Here is a 21722-nt window from a genome sequence, read left to right as displayed (position 1 = left end):
AAGATTGGTCTTAACCAACCACCTTTCTTGGGAACAATGAAGTAGGGGCTATGCAGTGCAGCACTGACCTGTTTCCACTGATCGGCATTGGGTACGGGAGAATGTGTAATTGGATCCTCGAACCGTACCCGTCTGCCAGCTGGTGACACAAGAGAGGATCGATGGTTGCAAGGCTTTACAGGGTCGCACACCATCAATCTGACCCTCTTGGAACCCAGGAATAGAGGAATTTGTTCTTCTGACAATTCGGGAACCACTGGACTCCGGAGAAGCCGGCGGTGGAACAGAAACTATCTGAAAAATCCCTGGGTGGCCTGTATCAGGGACGCTTAGTCTTGCTCTTGCCACCTGGTTTGGCAGCGTCTGATACAGGCTAGCTCTCCGATGAGGCCTGAGTGAAGGCTGCTGCGGTGGCCCAGCGGGAGCTTGAGCGATGGCAGGGGGGGCGACCTCTGCGACGTGCAGGTGGATTTATACAATATAAATAACATCAGTAATACCCTCTTGTGATTTTTTTAAAGCTTTTACTTGTCTTGTAAAAAGCAGTTGCTAACAAGTGAACTACAGAGATTGGAACTACAGAGATTGTTGGGGAAATTAAACATCATCAGCCGAACAGGTAAACTCATCTATTTACTAGTCCATTTTCACAGCCTAGTTAATTGCACTCTTGCGAACTATTATAGATGTTAGACTTGTAGGAAGCTTAGTGATGGTGTCATTGAAGTCATGTGTTTAGTGTGACCATGGTGTATTTAGTTTATAGCCCACATTTATCATTTGACTTCTGCAGATTGTATTTACGCTTCAAAATTCTTAATTTTTGAAGATTATTATGATGAAAAATCATAAGCTTTTGTTAGTCACAGACCTTATTTAATCCAAAAGCCAAAGGAAAAAACTATTCGGTTTTTGACAAGTTAACCAAGGTGATGCTGACTTCTGGGTTGGCCTACAAAAATATGTCATCCCTGCAACACTCTATAACGAGAGGTTTGGGTGTGCCATACTAAACTATCTGGCATTGGGTGCACCATACACTCAGTGTCGTAATCATACTTTGATCTAATATTGTCACATGGAATCAATGTTGATGCCGTTGAAAATCTGTAGCAGAGCGAAGACAACTCAGATCATTATCTAGTCTTGTGTATACTGCATTTAGCCAAGGCTACAAAGTTGACTCTGTGTTACAAATATGGTAGAACTATCACTTCTAACACTAAAGATTTCTTTATAAATAATCTTCATGATCAGTTTCATCTCCTTAGCATCCCAGATAGCTTAGAAGAACTCGATGTAGCAACAGAAACTATTGACTCTCTCTTTTCCAGCACTTTAGACACAGTTGCTCCTTTGCGCTTAAAGAAGATTAAAGAAAATAGTCCAACGCCGTGGTACAACGAGCACACTCAGGCCCTTAAGAGAGCTGCCAGAAAAATGGAGCATAGCTGGAAGAAAACAAAACTAGCCGTTTTTCGAATTTCGTGGAGAGAGACCATGATTTTGTACAGAAAGGCCTTAAAAAACTGCTAGATGTGCTTATTTTTCGACTCTCTTAGAAGAAAAACACAACCCTAGGTATTTATCTGATACAGTGGCAAAATTAACAAGAAATAAAGCTTCTACTTCTGAAGTTTCCAAAGAGCATTGCAGTAATGACTTTATGAACTTCTTTACTTACAAGACTGATAATATTAGAGAGAAAATTATAACTACAGTATGCAACCGCCTACTACAGTATCGCATCAGGCAGATCTGACATATCATATAATGGTCCTGAGGAAAAATGTAATTCATTCGTTGCAATAGGAGAGGAAGAATAGTCTAAACTCGTTAAATCATCTATTCTAAATCGACAACATGCATGTTAGGCCCTTTACCGATTAAGCTACTGAAAGAGATGCTTCCAGAGGTCTTAGATCCTTTCCTTAATATCATTCATTCATCTTTGTCAGTAGGGTATGTACCGAAAACTTTTAAGCTGGCTATTATTAAGCCTCTTATTAAAAAAACAAAAAAAACTCTTATTGAACCAATCTCGAGTCTACCCTTTTTGTCAAAAATACTAGAAAAGGCCGTATCCTCTCAACTATGTTCCTTTTTAGAAAGAAATGATATCTGTGAGAATTTCCAGTAAGTATTTAGATCGTATCATATTTATCGTATCATATCATATTATATATCATATCAATCGCCTAACGCCCCATTGACTCCCTGTGTCAATGCATTGATGAAGTCAACAGTTGGATGTGCCAAAACTTTCTTCAGTTAAACAAAGACAAAACTGAAGTCATTGCGTTTGGAAACAAAGATGAAGTTCTCAAGGTGAACGCATACCTTCACTCTAGGGGTCAAACAACTAAACATCAAGTCAGGAATCTTGGTGTGACACTAGAGTCAGACCTTAGTTTCAGTAGTCATGTCAAAGCTATAACTAAATCAGCATACTATCATCTGAAAAATATTGCAAGAATTAGAGGCTTTGTTTCCAGACAAGACTTAGAGAAACTTGTGCATGCTTTCATCACCAGCAGGGTGGATTACTGTAATGGACTCCTCACTGGCCATCCCAAAAAGACCATAAGACAGTTGCAGCTCATACAGAACGCTGCTGCCAGGATTCTGAGCAGAACCAGAAAATATGAACACATCACACCAGTCCTCAGGTCTTTACACTGGCTCCCAGTTAGATTTAGGATTGATTTTAAAGTATTATTACTGGTATATAAATCATTCAATGGCCTAGGACCTCAATATATTGCAGATATGCTCACTGAATATAAACCCAACAGATCACTCAGATCATTAGGATCATATCAGCTAGAAATACCAAGGGTTCACTCTAAGCATGGTGAGTCTGCTTTTAGCTATTATGCCAGCCGCAGCTGGAACCAGCTTCCAGAGGAGATCAGACGTGCTCCTACTGTAGTCACATTCAAATCCAGACTCAAAACACTTCTGTTTAGCTATGCATTTACTGAATGAGCACTGTGCCACTGTTCGTCCGACTGTTTGTACTGTACTGTATTTTATTTTATTTTTCTAAACTGTTTTAATTTTTCTTATTTCTTTTATTATTTTAATTTCTTCTATGTAAAGCACTTTGAATTGCCATTGTGTATGAAATGTGCTATATAAATAAACTTGCCTTGCCTTGCCTTGCCATATTGCTGAGACCGCTCTCATTAGTGTAATGATTTGCTCTTATCAAATGATTATCAAATGACAAATGATTTGCTCTTATCATCTGATCGTGGTTGTATCTCGCTATTAGTGCTGCATTTGACACTGTCGACCACAACATTCTTTTGAATAGACTCGAAAATTATGTTAGCATTAGTGGAATTGCTTTAAATCATATTTATCTGACCATTATCAGTTTGTAGTAGTAAACGAAGATATATCATTTTGATCACACGTTCAGAATGGAGTACCACAAGGCTCAGTACTAGGACCGTTGTTGTTCACTCTGTACATGCTACCCTTGGGAGATATCATTAGGAAGCATGGGATTAGTTTTAACTGTTATGCTGATGATCCTCAGCTCCATGCTGATGATCCTCAGCACCTAAACTTCAGAACAGTCCTCCTAACATTGTCCGGGAAGCAGACAAACTCTGTCAGTTTAAATCTAGATTAAAAACACATCTCTTCAACCTGGCATACACAAACAACACTATACATTCCTATTATTAAAATCAGTTAAATGATTATTAGGCTGCATAGATTAGGTCAGCCAGAACCTGGAACACTTCTTATAACACTTATGTACTCGCTACATTATAAAAAGAATGGCATCTTCGCTAATGTTAGTCTATTTCGAGGTTAACTGTAATCAGCTGGAACCGGGCCGTATCTAGATCAGATGGTGGAACCTCGCCTAGACACGACCACAATGCATCCCTGAAGTGTCAGCAGAGATTGTCAACTAGACTCTCCCCTGTGAAGGCCTCATTGACACGACAGCCATCGGCACTGATCCTCAACAAACTCGTCTCTATACGCGCAAGATTACTCCGATCTTCAACCAGATGGAACTGGATAATATTCTGAATGTTCGAATCTGACTTCTGACCTGTAATGCTGCCTGAATCATAATCATACACTGTTCGTTCGTTGGCCAGAGGAGAACTGGCCTCCCGACTGAGCCTGGTTTCTCCCAAGGTTTTTTTCTCCATTCTGTCACCTGATGGATTTTTTAGTTCCTTGCCACTGTCGCCTTTTTCGCCTTTCTTCGCCTTTGTTGCCATTGGTTTTTGGCTTGCTTAGTTGGGGACATTTAATTTATTATTCAAAAATATTATTGATCTGCCTGCATTGACACCATAATATCAGAACTGAATGAACTGAGCTTGACGATGACATGACGGTTTTCTCCAGAGTGGCTATATTTATATATACACATACACACACACACACACACACACACACACACACACACACATATATAAATTAACTAAATTAATAACTTTTTGTTTCTTTTCTTTTCGTTTTTTTTTACAACAAAAATGAACCTTCACTGAGCTTACTTAAGCTGGACTGTGACGCTATTTTCTTCTGGAAACAAACTTTGCTGCATTATTTTCCTGTTATCTCTGTAAAGCTGCTTTGAAACAATCTGTATTGTAAAAAGTGCTAGATAAAGAAAGGCGACTTGACTAAATGAAGGTGACTTGACTTAAACCATACTAAAGTTCACACAACAACTACCAGTTCAAACACTTTAACGAAACATTAAAACTGTGTACGGCTTGCATCGGTCATTGGTGGACCATAAAGCTGAGTTTGCTAAGTGTGTTCCACACGCAGCCGCTAGATGGCAACATTAGCTTGTGAAGTGGTGTCGGAAATAATCTAAACACAAAATAAATGTAGCCCATTTAAAAATGCAGCATTTTGCAGATTGTTCAGTAACAGTTTAAAGTCAATTCGGAATTCATGTGGGAAGTACTTCTCAGAAAAACACATAAGAATTACATCTTTGTGTTCTGTTAAGACAATGTAATACAATGTTCCAGACAATCATAACCTTCCATATTTTGTGATGTGATTAAATAAACAATAAATCAAAAGAAGATTTGATTTAATCAAATCAAACTGATTTAGCATTGCATTATGGTTGCAGAAAGTTAAAGTACAATGATATTTCTTCACCTGATGGTTTTCAATCTATAGTGCACATCCTGTAGTAAATCACTGAGCTCCTTCACTCCTGATTGTCCAGGATCATTTCCTCTGAGATCCAGCTCTATCAGGTGTGAAGGGTTTGATCTCAGAGCTGAAGCCAGAGCTTTATAACCTTCTTCTGTGATACTGCAGTCTGAAAGTCTGAAAAAAAAAGAAAAAAATAAATTATGAATTCTTTGTTGAGAGATAATTTATCATACAAGTACTGAGCAAATAATTATTTACAAATAATTCTGACAAACTAACAAAAATGTATGCTAATCTTGTGTGCTTTTCTCCAAAATGATCTATACTGTATATATACATTACCAAAACCTTGATAATAAATGTATTAATTGAATAAACTGTCCAAAATAACTGATTTATTCAACCACATATTGTTTCAAAATGATTTTTTTCAGTTACACACAAAAGGAGATGTTAGGCAGGACATTAGGCTGTCACAGTAAAACTGACGTGAAAAGAGTCAAATTAGAGCCTTCATTTTCATCATGTTATCTAATCAAACATAAATGTATATAGAAATGTGCAATGATATAAATACACACTTCAGCTTTTCCAGACTGCATTGTGTATTTTCCAACAGAACACAGATCTTCTCAATTCCAGAGTTTCCTAGTTTATTCTCACTCAGATCCAGCTCTATCAGGTTTGAAGGGTTTGAATTAAACGCTGTAGTCAGAGCAGCACAACCTTCTGCTGTAATACTGTTATTATTCAGCCTGAAGAGAGAGAAAAAGTCAGGACACATTCTTCAGTTTCACTCAAAACCTTTTTTAATGGAAAACAATGATAATTTTAATCGAAAACAAGGTACTGAAAATATGATTTATTATTTTCTGCCACCACAACAATAATAAAAAAGAATAATGGTTCTTATTCTGCAAACCCTTTAAAGAACAGCAATGACAGTAAAATGTAAAAACTCACATCAGTGTGTTGAGTTTACAGTGTTTATCCTGCAGTAGAGCAGCGATCTGATTCACTCCTGTGTCTCCTAGTTCACGTCCACTCAGATTCAGTTCTCTCAGGAGTAACAGGTTTTTACCCACAATTCCTCTCACATATTGACAGGCTTCATCTGCAGCAGGACTCAAAAACCTGAAAGGGAATATGAAGCAGGATTCAATTCAGTTCAAAACTAAACTTGATCTCATGAAAATAGCATCTGATTGTCTTGAATTTACTTTGATGCAACAGATCATTTAGTCAAGTAATATTTATATTAATAATTCATCTGCACTAGGGATGCCCTCGACTAAAGAATTTTCTAATCATCTAGTTAGTTCAATTAGGGCAGGGGTGCCCAATCCTGCTCCTGCCATTGACTGTCCTGCACAGTTCATCTCCAACCCTAATCAAACACACCTGTAGCAATCAATTAAGGTCTTCAGGATCACTTGAAAATTAAAGACAGGTGTGTTTGATTAGGGTTGGAGATGAACTGTGCAGGACAGTCAATGGCAGGAGTAGGATTGGGCACCCCTGAATTAGGGTATTTAAGTAGCTTTCAAAAAGTTCTCCTAGAAAGAAAACATTACTGGTGTGCAGCTTGAGACAAAATAATGGCACTGACATATTTTAAGATATGTCAGCGCAAGTTGCTTTCAGTTAAAACAACTCAAACATGCAATTTAGGGCTAACTTAAGCCTTGTCTGTGAAACTGGGGGGTAGTCTTTAATTTAAGCAAATAGTTGACTATTAATTAATAAACCATATGACACATAATTATGGGCCTTAATAATTATAGCCTATAATTGTCAGGGTTCTCCTCTGGCAATTCTGTCAGTCTTGTCTTTGTTTAATGTGTCTTTGTTTGTTTCCAATTACCACACCCTCTTGTTTAGTCACTGATTAGATCTAGTTTGTCTGGGTGTGCTCACCCTTTCCTCATGTTCTCAGCTCCTCATTTGTGTGAGTTGCTCACCTGTTCCTTGTCTGAATATTGTCACCTGTTCCCTGTGCTCTCTGCTTCCCTTTATAATGTGTGCTCTCCCTCATGTTTCACTGATTTGTTAAACATTGTGCCTCTGTGTACTTTCCTAGTACTTTTCTTATTGATAAATCTAGTGTTATTTGTACAAGTTAATTAATTTTGCAGTGCTTTTGTTTTGCCGTTGGTCCTGTCTGTCTTGTCTTTTCCCTGTGTCTTTAGATCCTATCCTGTCCTGCAAGCAGAGCTTCCCTAGCCGCTTACTCTCCTTGCATAACAGCAAGCCTGGTGTAGAGCCTGAGATACTGGAGTGCATTGGCCGTTGTACTTGGGGTTCCTGCCTGACCATCGCTGGTATCCTCTGGTCTTATTCTGCTCTGCCAGAACTGCTCTCCAGCCTACCGTCATCTTGAGCTAGTTACAGTGGTTGCTCTTCCTGCTTACCTGTCATCGTGCCCCGTTCCCTGCCTAGTGTTTGGACTGTTATGCCCTCCTCTTCCTCACTATCGTGTTTTTATTTTGTGCTTGCACAAATAAAATAAGCCCCTATACAGTTTTGAATGATGTATTAATCTTACCTGTATGACCAAAAGTGACAGAGTATCTTAAGTTAAATGCAAGTGATTGCACCGGCACCTCCATGTTAAAGGGATAGTTCACTTTAAAATAAAAATTCTGTCATCATTTACTCACCCACCCTCAAGTTGTTTCAAACCTGTATGAATTTCTTTCTTCTGCTGAACACAAAGGAAGATATTTTGAAGAATGTCAGTAACCAGACAGTTAACTGGAACCATTGACTTCCATAGTATATATTTTTTTCAGTCAATGGTTCCAGTTAACTGTCTGGTTACTGACATTCTTCAAAATATCTTCCTTTGTGTTCAGCACAACTTGAGGGTGAGTATATGATGACAGAATTTTCATTTTAAAGTGAACTATCCCTTTAACTGTCATGCAGCACACTACTATTCAACTTCCACACTCTGCACAAACATATGAATATGCACCAAATATCATCACACGTTTTTCTATTTAGAATTTGAGCGAGCTGTACTATCAAGCTGCTAATACTTAATGTGATAAAAATGTGATGAGACATATGAGGACAGTAACTGATAGGCGAGCATTCGGATTTCCTGCCCAACTGTACAGCAGACTTGCCCTGAAGAAAGTCCCCCCCCCAGCGCGCACACGACAGCCCACCGCCAATGTACGCTCCACCGTTGCCCACCCACCAGGCAGTGAGAAACCTCATATATTTTTGTCATTATTTTGAGAATGCGAGACGCACACAAACACATGCCTATCTTCATAATTCTAGTTTTGAATTCAAAGTTTCAATACTGCTCAACACCATTTTTTATTCATGAAGATATTGCATTGCATATAATCCTGGTCAACTAGTTTAAAATTTAGAAACCCCTAGAAAACAGTAAAAAAACAAAATAAAAAAAAAACAGGAATGTTGTGTGTACATGTGATTTATTTTAAATTGGCTACTTAATTTATTATTCCAATATCCAAATATGATACTAAATCCCACAGGGAAAAGAGGATTTTCTATTTGTGACGTGCTGACTTTACATTTGAACATTGCACATTTTAAACAGGACACGCATTAGCTGAATAAACCAATACAATACAAGTCAATACAAACGTATTTATAGAAAACAGTTGACAATGAATAGGCAGGAGTCCTGTCACATGACCCAATAATAGCAAACCGAATCACTTATTCTAAAAAGAATATCAAGTATCCTATAAGTTCGAATAAGATGAATACGACATATGAGGGATGTGTTAACGGTAAAGCGTCCGTCATTTAACGAATTTTAAAAACACGAATGGATAATACAAAATGCTTTCTGACATTTTGACACACAAGCAAGAACAAAATTTAAACTTAGCCCGTCAATTTTCATTTTACAATTATCTTCTCTCTCTGTGTGCGCGTGTCCGTGTTTGTGAGAGAGAGAGAGCGAAGCACTGAGACAACGGTAGCCTACTTTTAAATCCATAACTAACGCACTAGTTTTCATACAAAATAAATATGTAACATAAATAGGTATTTAGTTATTATTAACACAATAACGTAACACATGCAGGCTACGTTTCTCAACACTGAGAATAAATAAACACCTGTTTCTCGAGATTTGCGCTTATCAGTCATCCACAAATCACAGCACTTTCATAATCACTAAGCCATAGCGATTTCAATTTTATTTAGATTTATTGTTCAGAGTTACTTGAGCATTTTATAATTTGTATGGCTGATGATGTCTTCCTCTTATGTGAGTAATCATGATAATTGATAATTGAATCCAGATTAAGATAACTCAGTACAATATTTCAACTTTCCACATCCACCCCCCAACTAAGACTCTTCTCGTTGACTAGGCTACTAGGGTGCAGCCCTAATCTGTACATTATTTTCATTTATTTTTCATCATGTCTCACCTCAGTGTCTTGAGTTGACACTTCTGATCCTGTAGTAAATCACTGAGCTCCTTCACTCCTGATTGTCCAGGATCATTTCCTCTGAGATCCAGCTCTATCAGGTGTGAAGGGTTTGATCTCAGAGCTGAAGCCAGAGCTTTATAACCTTCTTCTGTGATACTGCAGTCTGAAAGTCTAAAAAATTAAAATAAAAAATTATTTACATGAAAAACCATCAAATGCACTTTATTTATTGTATTTTCTTTAAATCAGAGAATAAAAAATGTGATTAGTAAAATAAAATAATGGTTTATTGAACTCACCTGAGTCTCTCCAGTGTGCAGTTTGTATTTTCTAATCCGTTCTGGAGTTTCTTCACTCCTGAATCCTGCAGATTATTGTTGCTGATGTCAAGCTCTTTCAGACTGGAGTTTGATCTCAGGACTGTAGCGAGAGCTGAACAGCTTTCCTCTGTTAGACCACACTTACGCAGCCTAAAATGATGAACAGAAGAGGGAGAATTTACAAACACAAAGTACTTGATGCCAACTTTTAATGATCACTGAAGATTAGTGCTTGTGAGCTCTGTAGGGTTCACCCGATTTAAGATAATTTAAATGTCCAAAAAAAATGTTAAAAAAGTTCCACTCACTCCAGTGTGTTGAGTTGACAGTGTTTATCCTGCAGTAGAGCAGCGATCTGATTCACTCGTGTGTCTCCTAGTTCATGTTCACTCAGATTCAGCTCTCTCAGGAGTAACAAGTTTTTACCCACAATTCCTTTTACATACTGACAGGCTTCATCTGCAGCAGGACTCAAAAACCTGGAAACAGAGTAAGTACATTACATGCCATTTCATTTGGGTATCTTCATAATCTTGTGAAAGGGCCTTTAGTCTTTACAAAACGAAATTTATAAATGTGTTTTTGACAGTTGAATTCTCTTTTGGCAAAAACGATATTAAGACTATTGAGTGTTGTTTTAATAGTACTCACCTCAGTGTCTTGAGTTGACACGTCTGATCCTGTAGTAAATCACTGAGCTCCTTCACTCCTGATTGTCCAGGATCATTTCCTCTGAGATCCAGCTCTATCAGGTGTGAAGGGTTTGATCTCAGAGCTGAAGCCAGAGCTTTATAACCTTCTTCACTGATACTGCAGTCTGAAAGTCTAGAACAAAGACATTTATAACCACTCAAAAAAAAAAAAAAAATTTTTTTTTACATGAAAAATGGTCAAATGCACTTTATTTATTGTATTTTTTTTTTAAATCAGAGAATAAATAAAAAAATAAATAAAAAATGTGATTAGTAAAATAAAATAATGGTTCATTGAACTCACCTGAGTCTCTCCAGTGTGCAGTTTGTATTTCCTAATCCGTTCTGGAGTTTCTTCACTCCTGAATCCTGCAGATTATTGTTGCTGATGTCAAGCTCTTTCAGACTGGAGTTTGATCTCAGGACTGTAGCGAGAGCTGAACAGCTTTCCTCTGTTAGACCACACTTACGCAGCCTAAAATGATGAATAGAAAAGGGAGATTTTACAAACACAAAGTACTTGACGCCAACATTTAGTGATCACTGGAGATTAGTGCTTGTGAGCTCTGTAGGGTTCACCCTAGGGTTTCAAGATTGTGAAAGGGCCTTTAGTCTTTTCAAAATCTAGTTACTAAATGTGTTTTTGACAGTTGAATTCTCTTTTGGCAAAAACTATATTAAGACTATTGAGTGCTGTTTTAATAGTACTCACCTCAGTGTCTTGAGTTGACACTTCTGATCCTGTAGTAAATCATCGAGCTCCTTCACTCCTGATTGTCCAGGATCATTTCCTGTAAGATCCAGCTCTATCAGGTGTGAAGATCTCAGAGCTGAAGCCAGAGCTTTATAACCTTCTTCTGTGATACTGCAATCTGAAAGTCTACAGAAAAATAAAATTTCATATAAAATTTTACTTTGTACAGTAGTTATGATTTATTAAAGCTGCCGTCGGCAAAAATTTTGTAATCATTCAGTGAAATCGACACTATAATCCGACAGAACAACATAAATAAGGTGGTTTTAGAAAAAAACCTGAGCTTCTAACTCCACCTGGAGCGTGTTATTTGTTTTGCAAAAATCCACCGCTCCCGGATCATCAGGTCCAATCAGCGCAGGGGGGTGTGAGATCTGACTGTCAATCACAGTTCGTGCACACGCCACAGATCCCCCCTCCCTCGCGGCTCGCGCACGTTACAATATCACATGCACACGACCTGAGGACCTTAGGTCACCTGATGGAGTTTAGGTCACCTGATGGAGTTCTAGGTCACCGTCAGGTCACTTGATGGAGTTTTTCGGTTCCTTGCCACTGTTGCCTTTGGCTTGCTCAGTTGGGGATATTTTGGGAATATTAATTTATTTTTATCAATCAATAAATTCCACTAGAAACAAACCTTGTTGTATTATTTTCATTTAATACTGTGAAGCTGCTTTGATACAATCTGTATTGTGAAAAGCGCTATACAAATATACTTGACTTGACACGACACGCCTGAAGTTCGCCTGAAGATTGTACGAAGCGTGATGGCGAAGAGAAAATCTACTAACAAGCTTCCAATTCCTCGGTTATTGCTATCTATGGGTAGATTAGCCAGGGCAGCCTACCTCCGAGTCCATGGTGTTGATCGATGCTGAAGAGACGGACGCGTTCACAGAAAATCAGGTACACACACACTGACGAGCACGACCTCGATGGGAGGTGCTCGCTGGTAGTGGGGGAGGGGCATGGGAGTTGTAAACATTCAAAATTTTGGCTAAGTCGAAGCAGCCTTGCCGACTGCAGCTTTAATTATGAAACAATAGTCTGAAATCGCAAAATATGACAAAATCACACTATATCTGAACACCTAGATATGAGTAATTGTTTGCAGCAATGAGTAAAAATGTAACTGTAAAAGTTTACAGCATTTCACTACATTTGCAGAAGGAAGTATTTGTAACATGTTTGTAAACTTTAAAGAGAATATAAAGATCTACACGCTAAAATTAAAAGCTTGACAGTTTAGCTCTTGCAAGTGAAGAAATCAAGTGGAGAAATCAAGAGATTAGCAATTTTACTACTGTACTGTGAACCTCCATTTATATATATTTTTTTATTTTACAGTGCAAATGTATTAAAATAGTAACATACTTCTGTGTTTATTATTATTATTATTATTATTATTATTATTATATTTAAATGGTTTGGCTTACTAAAAACATCAGTGTGTGTTCAATTGTGTCAAGACACTAGAGGCTTTTGGAGGTGACCTGGGTCCTGAGCCTGTCCCCACATGATGAGAATGAGTTTAAGGTAGTCTTCCTGTGCAGCTGGTAAAAAAATTCAACCAGGTACCAATGGTACCCATCGCAAATTTTCCCGACATTCCCTGCCAAAGAAGGCTGAGCCAACTAAACCTGCCATCAAGCTTGCACAAGCCTAAACTATGCCATAGAGGTTGGCAAGAATGCACATGCCTTGTCCTGCTCAGTTAGTTCCATCATTAACGGGTTAGACGAAGCTTCGCTTAGAGAGGAGTGTAAAGCCACAAGCATGTGGGGTAAATAATTAGAAACACGGCAAAGGCATTGCTGTAAAATTGTACACACGGGACAGTAGCTCATCAGTGCATCTGTACTTGACATGGGGCATCGCACGTTTTCCCAAAGTGCCTCATTCAGGCAAATTTTCCATAGCTCCTGACGTATACCGGAGTAGCTGTAAAAAATAATAAAAATCGAGGTAGCTACTGACATCACATCTTGTACAGTATGCATCGTCGGCTACTACATTACTGGTGTGCATCTTGAGACAAAACAATGGTACTGATATTTTAAGATATGTCAGCGCAAGTTGCTTTCAGTTAAAACAGCTCAAACATGCATTTAAGTCTGAGACTAGGTTTAAGCCTCATCTGAGAAACCGGGGTATAGTGTTCTTGTTCTTTTTTTCCATTCTGAAATACTTTAATAATTAAGTAACAAACATTCCGATCCCAAATTCTAGACCTGCCAGAAGCGATTGATGCACAGTGAGTGACATTATGGAGGATTCTGCTCTATACAACTCTATTTTTGGAACAAAATCACAAACCTAAAGATGAAGTAGAATTTCATTTTGAATGTGATAACACCAAACACAAATTTAAATCAACAAAGAATGCTTCAAGAAGAAGAAAAAGTTGAACAACATTTTGGTCCAGTCAGGGCCCAGACCTAAATCAGATCAATAACTTGTGAAATGACTTGAAGAGACCTATAGTCAGGAGATCCCTCTGAAATTTGATTAGCTCTTAACAAACTACCTGGAGCTAACCTATGAAATGCTAATCTGATCTATATGATTTAAAAAGTCCAGTGAAGGGGAGATTCTCAGCTTTTCAGTGGTATCACATTTGTCTCGTTGGACATTCAGGGGCTCGGTAGTGAGCGTGGTTGCATCATCAAGTTCTGCAGCATTGATTCATCAAGGAAACACATTAACTTAGTTCCTCTGAGTCAAACAGCAAGGTTTTGCTGAAGTTTTGGTCTTTTAAACAACCAAATTAGCCAAAAGTAAAAGTAGTTGCATGCGTGCATATTTGCGTGCATGAATACAAACACAAAATAAAAAATTTGCATAAGAGCACTCTGAAAAACATCTGACACTTTGGCATTTGCCAAAATTAAATTTAAATTTAAGTCAGAGGGCTAAAATCAGGGTAGAATATGGCCATTTATTTCTAAATTATTACAGTTTTCAATGTAAAAACTAAACCAACATTTAAGTTCACCACAGGAAACATTCTCTGAGCCCTATTTTAACGATCTAAGCTCATGGTCTAAAGCGCACGGCGCAAGTGCACTTACAGCGTGTCTGAATCCACATTTGCAAGTTTAATGGCGGGAAAAATGGTTGGCGCGTCTGGTGCATGGTCTAAAAAGGTTGTCCCTATTCTCTTAAAGGTCACTTATTTTGCCCCTTTTTATAAGATGTCAAATAAGTCTCTGATGTCCCCGGAGTGTGTATGTGAAGTTTTAGCTCAAAATACCCAACAGATAATTTTTAAAAGCATGTAAAATTGCCTCTTTTGGGGGTGACCAAAAACGTGCTGTTTTTTGTGTGTATCCCTTTTGTTATGATGAGACATGTGTATGGTGTGTCTCTCTCTCTCTCTCTCTCTCTTTCTCTCTCACTCTCGCAGATTGCACCGCCCTAATTGAACGTGTCGGTAACGTGCCCCATGGTTGGTCAAGATGGGACTGCGCGTCTTTTAAAAAGAGGAAGAGACGTGGATCGAGAGACAGGGAATGTTGTTCATAGCGCTGTCTTGAAACTGTTGTTGTTGGAAAGAGAATTAACTCTGTGTAGTGACTTTTATAAATAGACCTACTGTGTTATTTATTTTTCTCTCACCTTACCCTTTCTGGTTTGTTGTTCTTTGCTCATTTCTTTTGTAAAGTTTTCTGTAAACGGTTTTCTTTTAATACTCAACGTGGTTAAGTGTTTTCCCTTGTTATTATAATTATTATAAATGTCACAGGTTTCAGCATGGAAGCTTTAGGGGTGCCAATTTTTCTTTATTGTGAACATTACCTTTTCTCTTGTTTCTGGCTAGTAAGGGAGTCAGTTTAGTATTTGTATTTTTGTTTAAACGTTTTTTCTTTGATAGGATAATACGTTTTTTTCTAAAAGAAAGGTAGAACCAATTATTTTGGCTTTGAGCCAACCCTGAAACAAATTTGCTTCATTTTGATGTCTTGTGCTGACCTATACCAATTTGAACAACTTGTTTCAAAAATAATAAAAAGAAGGAAACAAGAAGTCAGGTGTTACGAAGTTTATTTATGTTATTCTCCTGGACCCTAGACCTGGGACGTAACACTTTGAATGCAAATGAGCTGCTGCCTCTGATCCCCTTTCAAGAAGAGGGCGGGGCTTCAAGAGCTTGTGCTCCGGTGTCAGGACCTTTTTTTACAGTCTATGGTCAGGACAATCTCATCTCACGGAATAATAACCTCAGAACAGAAACTGTCAGAAAGAGTCGGACAATAATGCCTACAGAGCCAGATAATATATGCTGTATGGAGATAGAAAAGGTATAGATTTGTTTATTACAGTTATAACTTATTTGTTATCTTGCTTATATCCACTAAATCTATACTGATTAGTTTTATGAAGTTTATTGTACTTCACACAAAAGATGAAGCGTCCATTTCACTCCATAAAATCACTGTAAGAGCTGAATAAAACAGTACAAAAAGTGTGCATTAAAGTCTTATCCATAAACACTCTCTCCCTTGCATTATCATCAACATACACATCGAATTACACAAAAAAACGTGTTAAAACTAAAGGCACACTGAGTCCGAAATTATCGCATGCGTTTATTCGCTTTTGTGATTCGGTGGCTCTGAATTGTCAAAACACCATTCAAAATGCTGACGAAAGTTTTGGAGGCAGTGTACAAGCGTGATTGACATAACGTGAGGTCATATTTATTTATTTTTTTATTTTATTTTTTTATTTTTTTTAATTTTATTAAACAAACACAAAACAAAGTAACAAATCGCCCGACATACAACAAATATAAACACAAAAGTATACATAACATAACAAGGCATTCTACAGTGAACAGAAATGTGCAACAGGACCAGAAGAGTAATAGATCATCTGAAGGCACTATATCATACCAAACCTCAGAATATCAGAAATAGAGGCATTTATGCTGTCCAAATAAGGTGTCCAAGTGCGAGTAAAAGTGTCAGTCGTAGAGTGAATAAAAGATGTTAGGAGTTCCAGAGGAATAGTCTCTCTAATAACTGAATGCCATCCCTTTATAGAGGGGGGTTTATCGCTGATCCACGACAAAAGTAAATTCTTCCTGGCAGCAAAAGTTAACAGGTCAAAAAGACGTCTTTTATGCTTATTAGAAATAAGCTTACATGGGAAACCCAGGAGAAGAGACAAAGGGTCAGGATCCAAGGCCAAACCTAAGATATTATTCAATTGAGATATGATTCTGGACCAGTAGGTCTGGATGAGGTCATATTTATTTTCTAACGTGCAAAAATTTCGGACGCGAATTTCGGACTCAGTGGGCCTTAACGGTAAACAAATATACAGTGAGGAAAATAAGTATTTGAACACCCTGCTATTTTGCAAGTTCTCCCACTTGGAAATCATGGAGGGGTCTGAAATTGTCATCATAGGTGCATGTCCACTGTGAGAGACATAATCTAAAAAAAAAAAATCCAGAAATCACAATATATGATTTTTTAACTATTTATTTGTATGATACAGCTGCAAATAAGTATTTGAACACCTGTCTATCAGCTATAATTCTGACCCTCAAAGACCTGTTAGTCTGCCTTTAAAATGTCCACCTCCACTCCATTTATTATCCTAAATTAGATGCACCTGTTTGAGGTCGTTAGCTGCATAAAGACACCTGTCCACCCCATACAATCAGTAAGAATCCAACTACTAACATGGCCAAGACCAAAGAGCTGTCCAAAGACACTAGAGACAAAATTGTACACCTTCACAAGGCTGGAAAGGGCTACGGGGAAATTGCTAAGCAGCTTGGTGAAAAAAGGTCCACTGTTGGAGCAATCATTAGAAAATGGAAGAAGCTAAACATGACTGTCAATCTCCCTCGGACTGGGGCTCCATGCAAGATCTCACCTCGTGGGGTCTCAATGATCCTAAGAAAGGTGAGAAATCAGCCCAGAACTACACGGGAGGAGCTGGTCAATGACCTGAAAAGAGCTGGGACCACCGTTTCCAAGGTTACTGTTGGTAATACACGAAGACGTCATGGTTTGAAATCATGCATGGCACTGAAGGTTCCCCTGCTTAAACCAGCACATGTCAAGGCCCGTCTTAAGTTTGCCAATGACCATTTGGATGATCCAGAGGAGTCATGGGAGAAAGTCATGTGGTCAGATGAGACCAAAATAGAACTTTTTGGTCATAATTCCACTAAACGTGTTTGGAGGAAGAAGAATGATGAGTACCATCCCAAGAACACCATCCCTACTGTGAAGCATGGGGGTGGTAGCATCATGCTTTGGGGGTGTTTTTCTGCACATGGGACAGGGCGACTGCACTGTATTAAGGAGAGGATGACCGGGGCCATGTATTGCGAGATTTTGGGGAACAACCTCCTTCCCTCAGTTAGAGCATTGAAGATGGGTCGAGGCTGGGTCTTCCAACATGACAATGACCCGAAGCACACAGCCAGGATAACCAAGGAGTGGCTCTGTAAGAAGCATATCAAGGTTCTGGCGTGGCCTAGCCAGTCTCCAGACCTAAACCCAATAGAGAATCTTTGGAGGGAGCTCAAACTCCGTGTTTCTCAGTGACAGCCCAGAAACCTGACTGATCTAGAGAAGATCTGTGTGGAGGAGTGGGCCAAAATCCCTCCTGCAGTGTGTGCAAACCTGGTGAAAAACTACAGGAAACGTTTGACCTCTGTAATTGCAAACAAAGGCTACTGTACCAAATATTAACATTGATTTTCTCAGGTGTTCAAATACTTATTTGCAGCTGTATCATACAAATAAATAGTTAAAAAAATCATACATTGTGATTTCTGGATTTTTTTTTTTAGATTATGTCTCTCACAGTGGACATGCACCTACGATGACAATTTCAGACCCCTCCATGATTTCTAAGTGGGAGAACTTGCAAAATAGCAGGGTGTTCAAATACTTATTCTCCTCACTGTATACAGAACTTTTCAATTGGGTTACTTAATAAACTGGTAAACTTTATATCCATAAAATGACTAGATGAGCTGTGATAAAGTGTGCGCTCTCCCTTTCATTACTGCTGTGACCAGTATCGATTCGGAGACTGTGAGCTGGATAACGAACACAACAGTTGGTACTGATCCATCCTCGAGCAACAACTTTTTAGCGAAGCCTGCTTTGTACTGACAAAGTGCACAAAACAGTCTGGTGTAAAATGATTCGCGCAAACATAAACGCATTAAGGTAGATTGAGGGGCGCATTCCCTTCAAAAACAAAAGTAATCCACTGCTTCTTCAGTAGCTCAGATGTCAGGAGTAAATGACGACTGCTATGTTCATTCTTACATCCAACAACTAAACACCTCAATCGCTTAGGAGACATCGAAACAATGGCGGACTGTGCACAGCTCACTCAGGGCGGGTCTATGCTAAAACTGCAGTGTCAGTCAACAGCGGGGCTTGTGCAAATCTACGCAACTTTGCCAAGAAATCTGCGAACGGCTTATCCTGAGACAGTGCTTATGATTTATGGGGATTTTTTTTTAAAAGCACTGGGTGGATTTTTATTATTATAGGATGGTTGTGTAAACGCGCCATGTTCAATGTTTTATGTTCAAACACCTTGTAAAAGTGAATTTTGCATAATGGGTGCCCTTTAATGAGTAATGGGTTTGTTTTGGGCGTAACGTGCAATTAACAAATCAGAGTCTCATCTCCCATTCCCTTTAAAGGCCAGTCACGCTCGCGCCATGGCGGATTCACTATTTACATGGCGGAATTCGCACGCAGAAAAACTGAACGTTTCTCTAGCGAGGAAACGGATCTGCTCGTGCACGAGCAGACCATCTATGGGACAAAATGGACGCATGTCGTGGACCCGTCTGTAGGCGCAAATTACTAGCGCGCTCTTTAAATAACAAAAAAAATAAAAACCTGACCTGAACATGTGAATTAAACTGTTTTATTGCACAACTTCCAGCCAATCAGATTTGAATATTTAGACAGACCACTTGTATAATTAATAACAATAAACCTGTATACATTGGGTTGATTTTAATAACTTTAATGTAGTTGAAATGTGCACCTAGCACTAAGAAAATATTAGTATTAGATCAGCACAAAAACGTTATCAAACATTCTTAAAATGTGGTGAAATGTACTCACTTGAGTATCTTCAGCTCACACACAGGCTTCTTCAGTCCCTCACAGATCTCTTTGACTCCAGAGTCCAGCAGACGGCTGTTGTTCAGGTTCAGCTCTTTCAGGATGGTTTTAGAGAGAACAGTAGCTAGAACTGAACAGCTTTTCTCTGTCAGATCACAATTACTCAGCCTAAACACAGAAACACCATAATTTATTATTCAGCACATATTCACCACACATCAGATCAGCAGGTCTTCAAATATGATCGCATATGTGACTGATAGTCTCATATAACCAATTAACAGAGAAGTTATAATGTATAAATCATGATGACTCACTTGATTTTCTTCACTTTGCTATGAGAGTCCATCAAAAGAGCAGAGAGCTTCTCTCCATACAGATCTCCTAATTTATCTTCACTCAGATCCAGTTCTGTCAGCAATAATGGACTTTTACCCAGAACTTTAGTGAGATACTCACACGCTTCCTGTGCAGCATCACTTTTCAAAAACCTACAGAACATAGAAGAGTATTTTAGATAATTCTGTCAAAATGTAATTTTTTTGCACCTCCCATTCTTTCAAGCTAAGCAAATACAAGATACACAATGCGAAAACAATACGAAATCAATACTGTATGTACTGTATGTTCAAATATATAAAAATTAATATATAATTATAGTGAATTGAGGAACCTTGATTATTTCTAACTGTATTCAGTTAATTATTTCTAATGATTTCAGTCAGTCAATTAGTTGACAATTACCAGTTTATTCCAAAATGCATTAATAGATTGGGTGGTAAAAAAGGAGTGGTATATGGGGCATCAACCTCATCAAGTGGACCTGCTTGTACTAAAGCTAATCAAAATACAGTTCTGGTTGCATCTGTCTTCTAAATGAGCAGTAATGTTTCTGATGCAGTTACAGTGCATTTTTGTGAAACAGGATTTTTGGTGCTTATGGCCTTTTAAAGACAAGGTACAGCAATGTGACGAATTTAGGAACCAGTCTCCACCTTAAACAGATATCTATACCTTAGGCTTGGTATCAAATCCGTTCAAGCAGATCATTTTCATTTGACTGTGCTTTTCCATTGTTTTTCTAGTAGTTTTAGTTGTGGTATCGAAATTGTGAAATTTCATTGGTCTCTAAAATGTAGGTTTCAACCTTATGGGTCAATAAAAACTATTTTATTTATTTATAATTTTTTTGTGGGGGCTAGTGAAAATTATTAATTGAATTGAATCAAGAATCAAATTAAGAATTTTCAATTCACACACAACATTTTTTAAAACATAATGACATTATTGTATACAATTTTCATGGAGCTTTGTGGAAGCTTATTTACCAGAATGCTATATATATTTTTAATTAAAAAATAAGGAGATTATGTTATTTGATTACGGAAATGGTGTTAACTGATTTTCATATTAGTTTGGGAGAAGTCTATTCAGAAAGTCAAAATTATGTAATTATGTTTTGTCACAAGGTGGTTCGTGTCACAAAATATAGTTGTGTGACTGTTGAATTTCAGTAATAGGTATGCTGTAAATTCCTCTACCTTTAATTGCAATTCCTCTCCAATTACCAATCCCCTTAGTTTCATATAGCAGATATTACATTTGTGGCTTATTTTAAAATATTTTAAGACATTAATCACCTGGTCTTTAATTTACATTGTTCATCCTGTAGTAAATCACTGAGCTCCTTCACTCCTGATTGTCCAGGATCATTTCCTCTGAGATCCAGCTCTATCAGGTGTGAAGGGTTTGATCTCAGAGCTGAAGCCAGAGCTTTATAACCTCCTTCTGTGACACTGCAGTCTGAGAGTCTAGAACAGAAAGGAAAATTTAACATTCAGACGGTTATTCTACAATTTATCAGAACAGAACAAAAATTGTACATGTTCTACACTAAAAGAACAAGCAAACAAAATTTCACATTTTCATATTAAAATCATGAAATTTAACCAATAATACCTTAAAATAAACTTATTAAACTGAATTTCTTATTAATACAGATCTACATATTAATTCATTCATACAGTGCATTCAATATACAATTAATTCAATTTTCAAGACAGTTAATCTGATTACATAGTCATTTACAAATATTACACACACACACACATATATATATATATATATATATATATATATATATATATATATATATTATCATATTGAAATGTGGATAAATAAAAATACACACTTCAGTTTCGTCAATCTGCATTGTTTATTTTCCAACAGAGGACAGATCTTCT

The 21722-nt window shown here is 37.8% G+C and overlaps 1 protein-coding gene across 1 annotated transcript in view; it reads right to left on the bottom strand.

Annotated features, from left to right (window-relative positions):
- LOC311291142 (uncharacterized protein) overlaps positions 1-21408 on the bottom strand; it is a gene marked incomplete at its 5' end in the record, with an annotated part of 50297 nt that extends 28889 nt beyond the window's left edge. The window contains 13 exons of the mRNA XM_084410015.1: positions 5158-5331; positions 5739-5912; positions 6121-6291; positions 9585-9758; positions 9887-10057; positions 10216-10386; positions 10559-10732; positions 10904-11074; positions 11312-11479; positions 19480-19647; positions 19797-19970; positions 21120-21290; positions 21401-21408. Of these exons, the coding sequence (XP_084266141.1) occupies positions 5158-5331; positions 5739-5912; positions 6121-6291; positions 9585-9758; positions 9887-10057; positions 10216-10386; positions 10559-10732; positions 10904-11074; positions 11312-11479; positions 19480-19647; positions 19797-19970; positions 21120-21290; positions 21401-21408 (2069 nt within the window). The remainder of the gene's footprint in view (positions 1-5157; positions 5332-5738; positions 5913-6120; positions 6292-9584; positions 9759-9886; positions 10058-10215; positions 10387-10558; positions 10733-10903; positions 11075-11311; positions 11480-19479; positions 19648-19796; positions 19971-21119; positions 21291-21400) is intronic.
- Positions 21409-21722: the final 314 nt, after the last annotated feature.

Source organism: Rutilus rutilus (genome assembly GCF_951802725.1).
Source record: "Rutilus rutilus genome assembly, chromosome: 5".
NCBI lineage: Eukaryota > Metazoa > Chordata > Actinopteri > Cypriniformes > Leuciscidae > Rutilus > Rutilus rutilus.
This window is presented reverse-complemented; position numbering and strand designations above follow the sequence as displayed.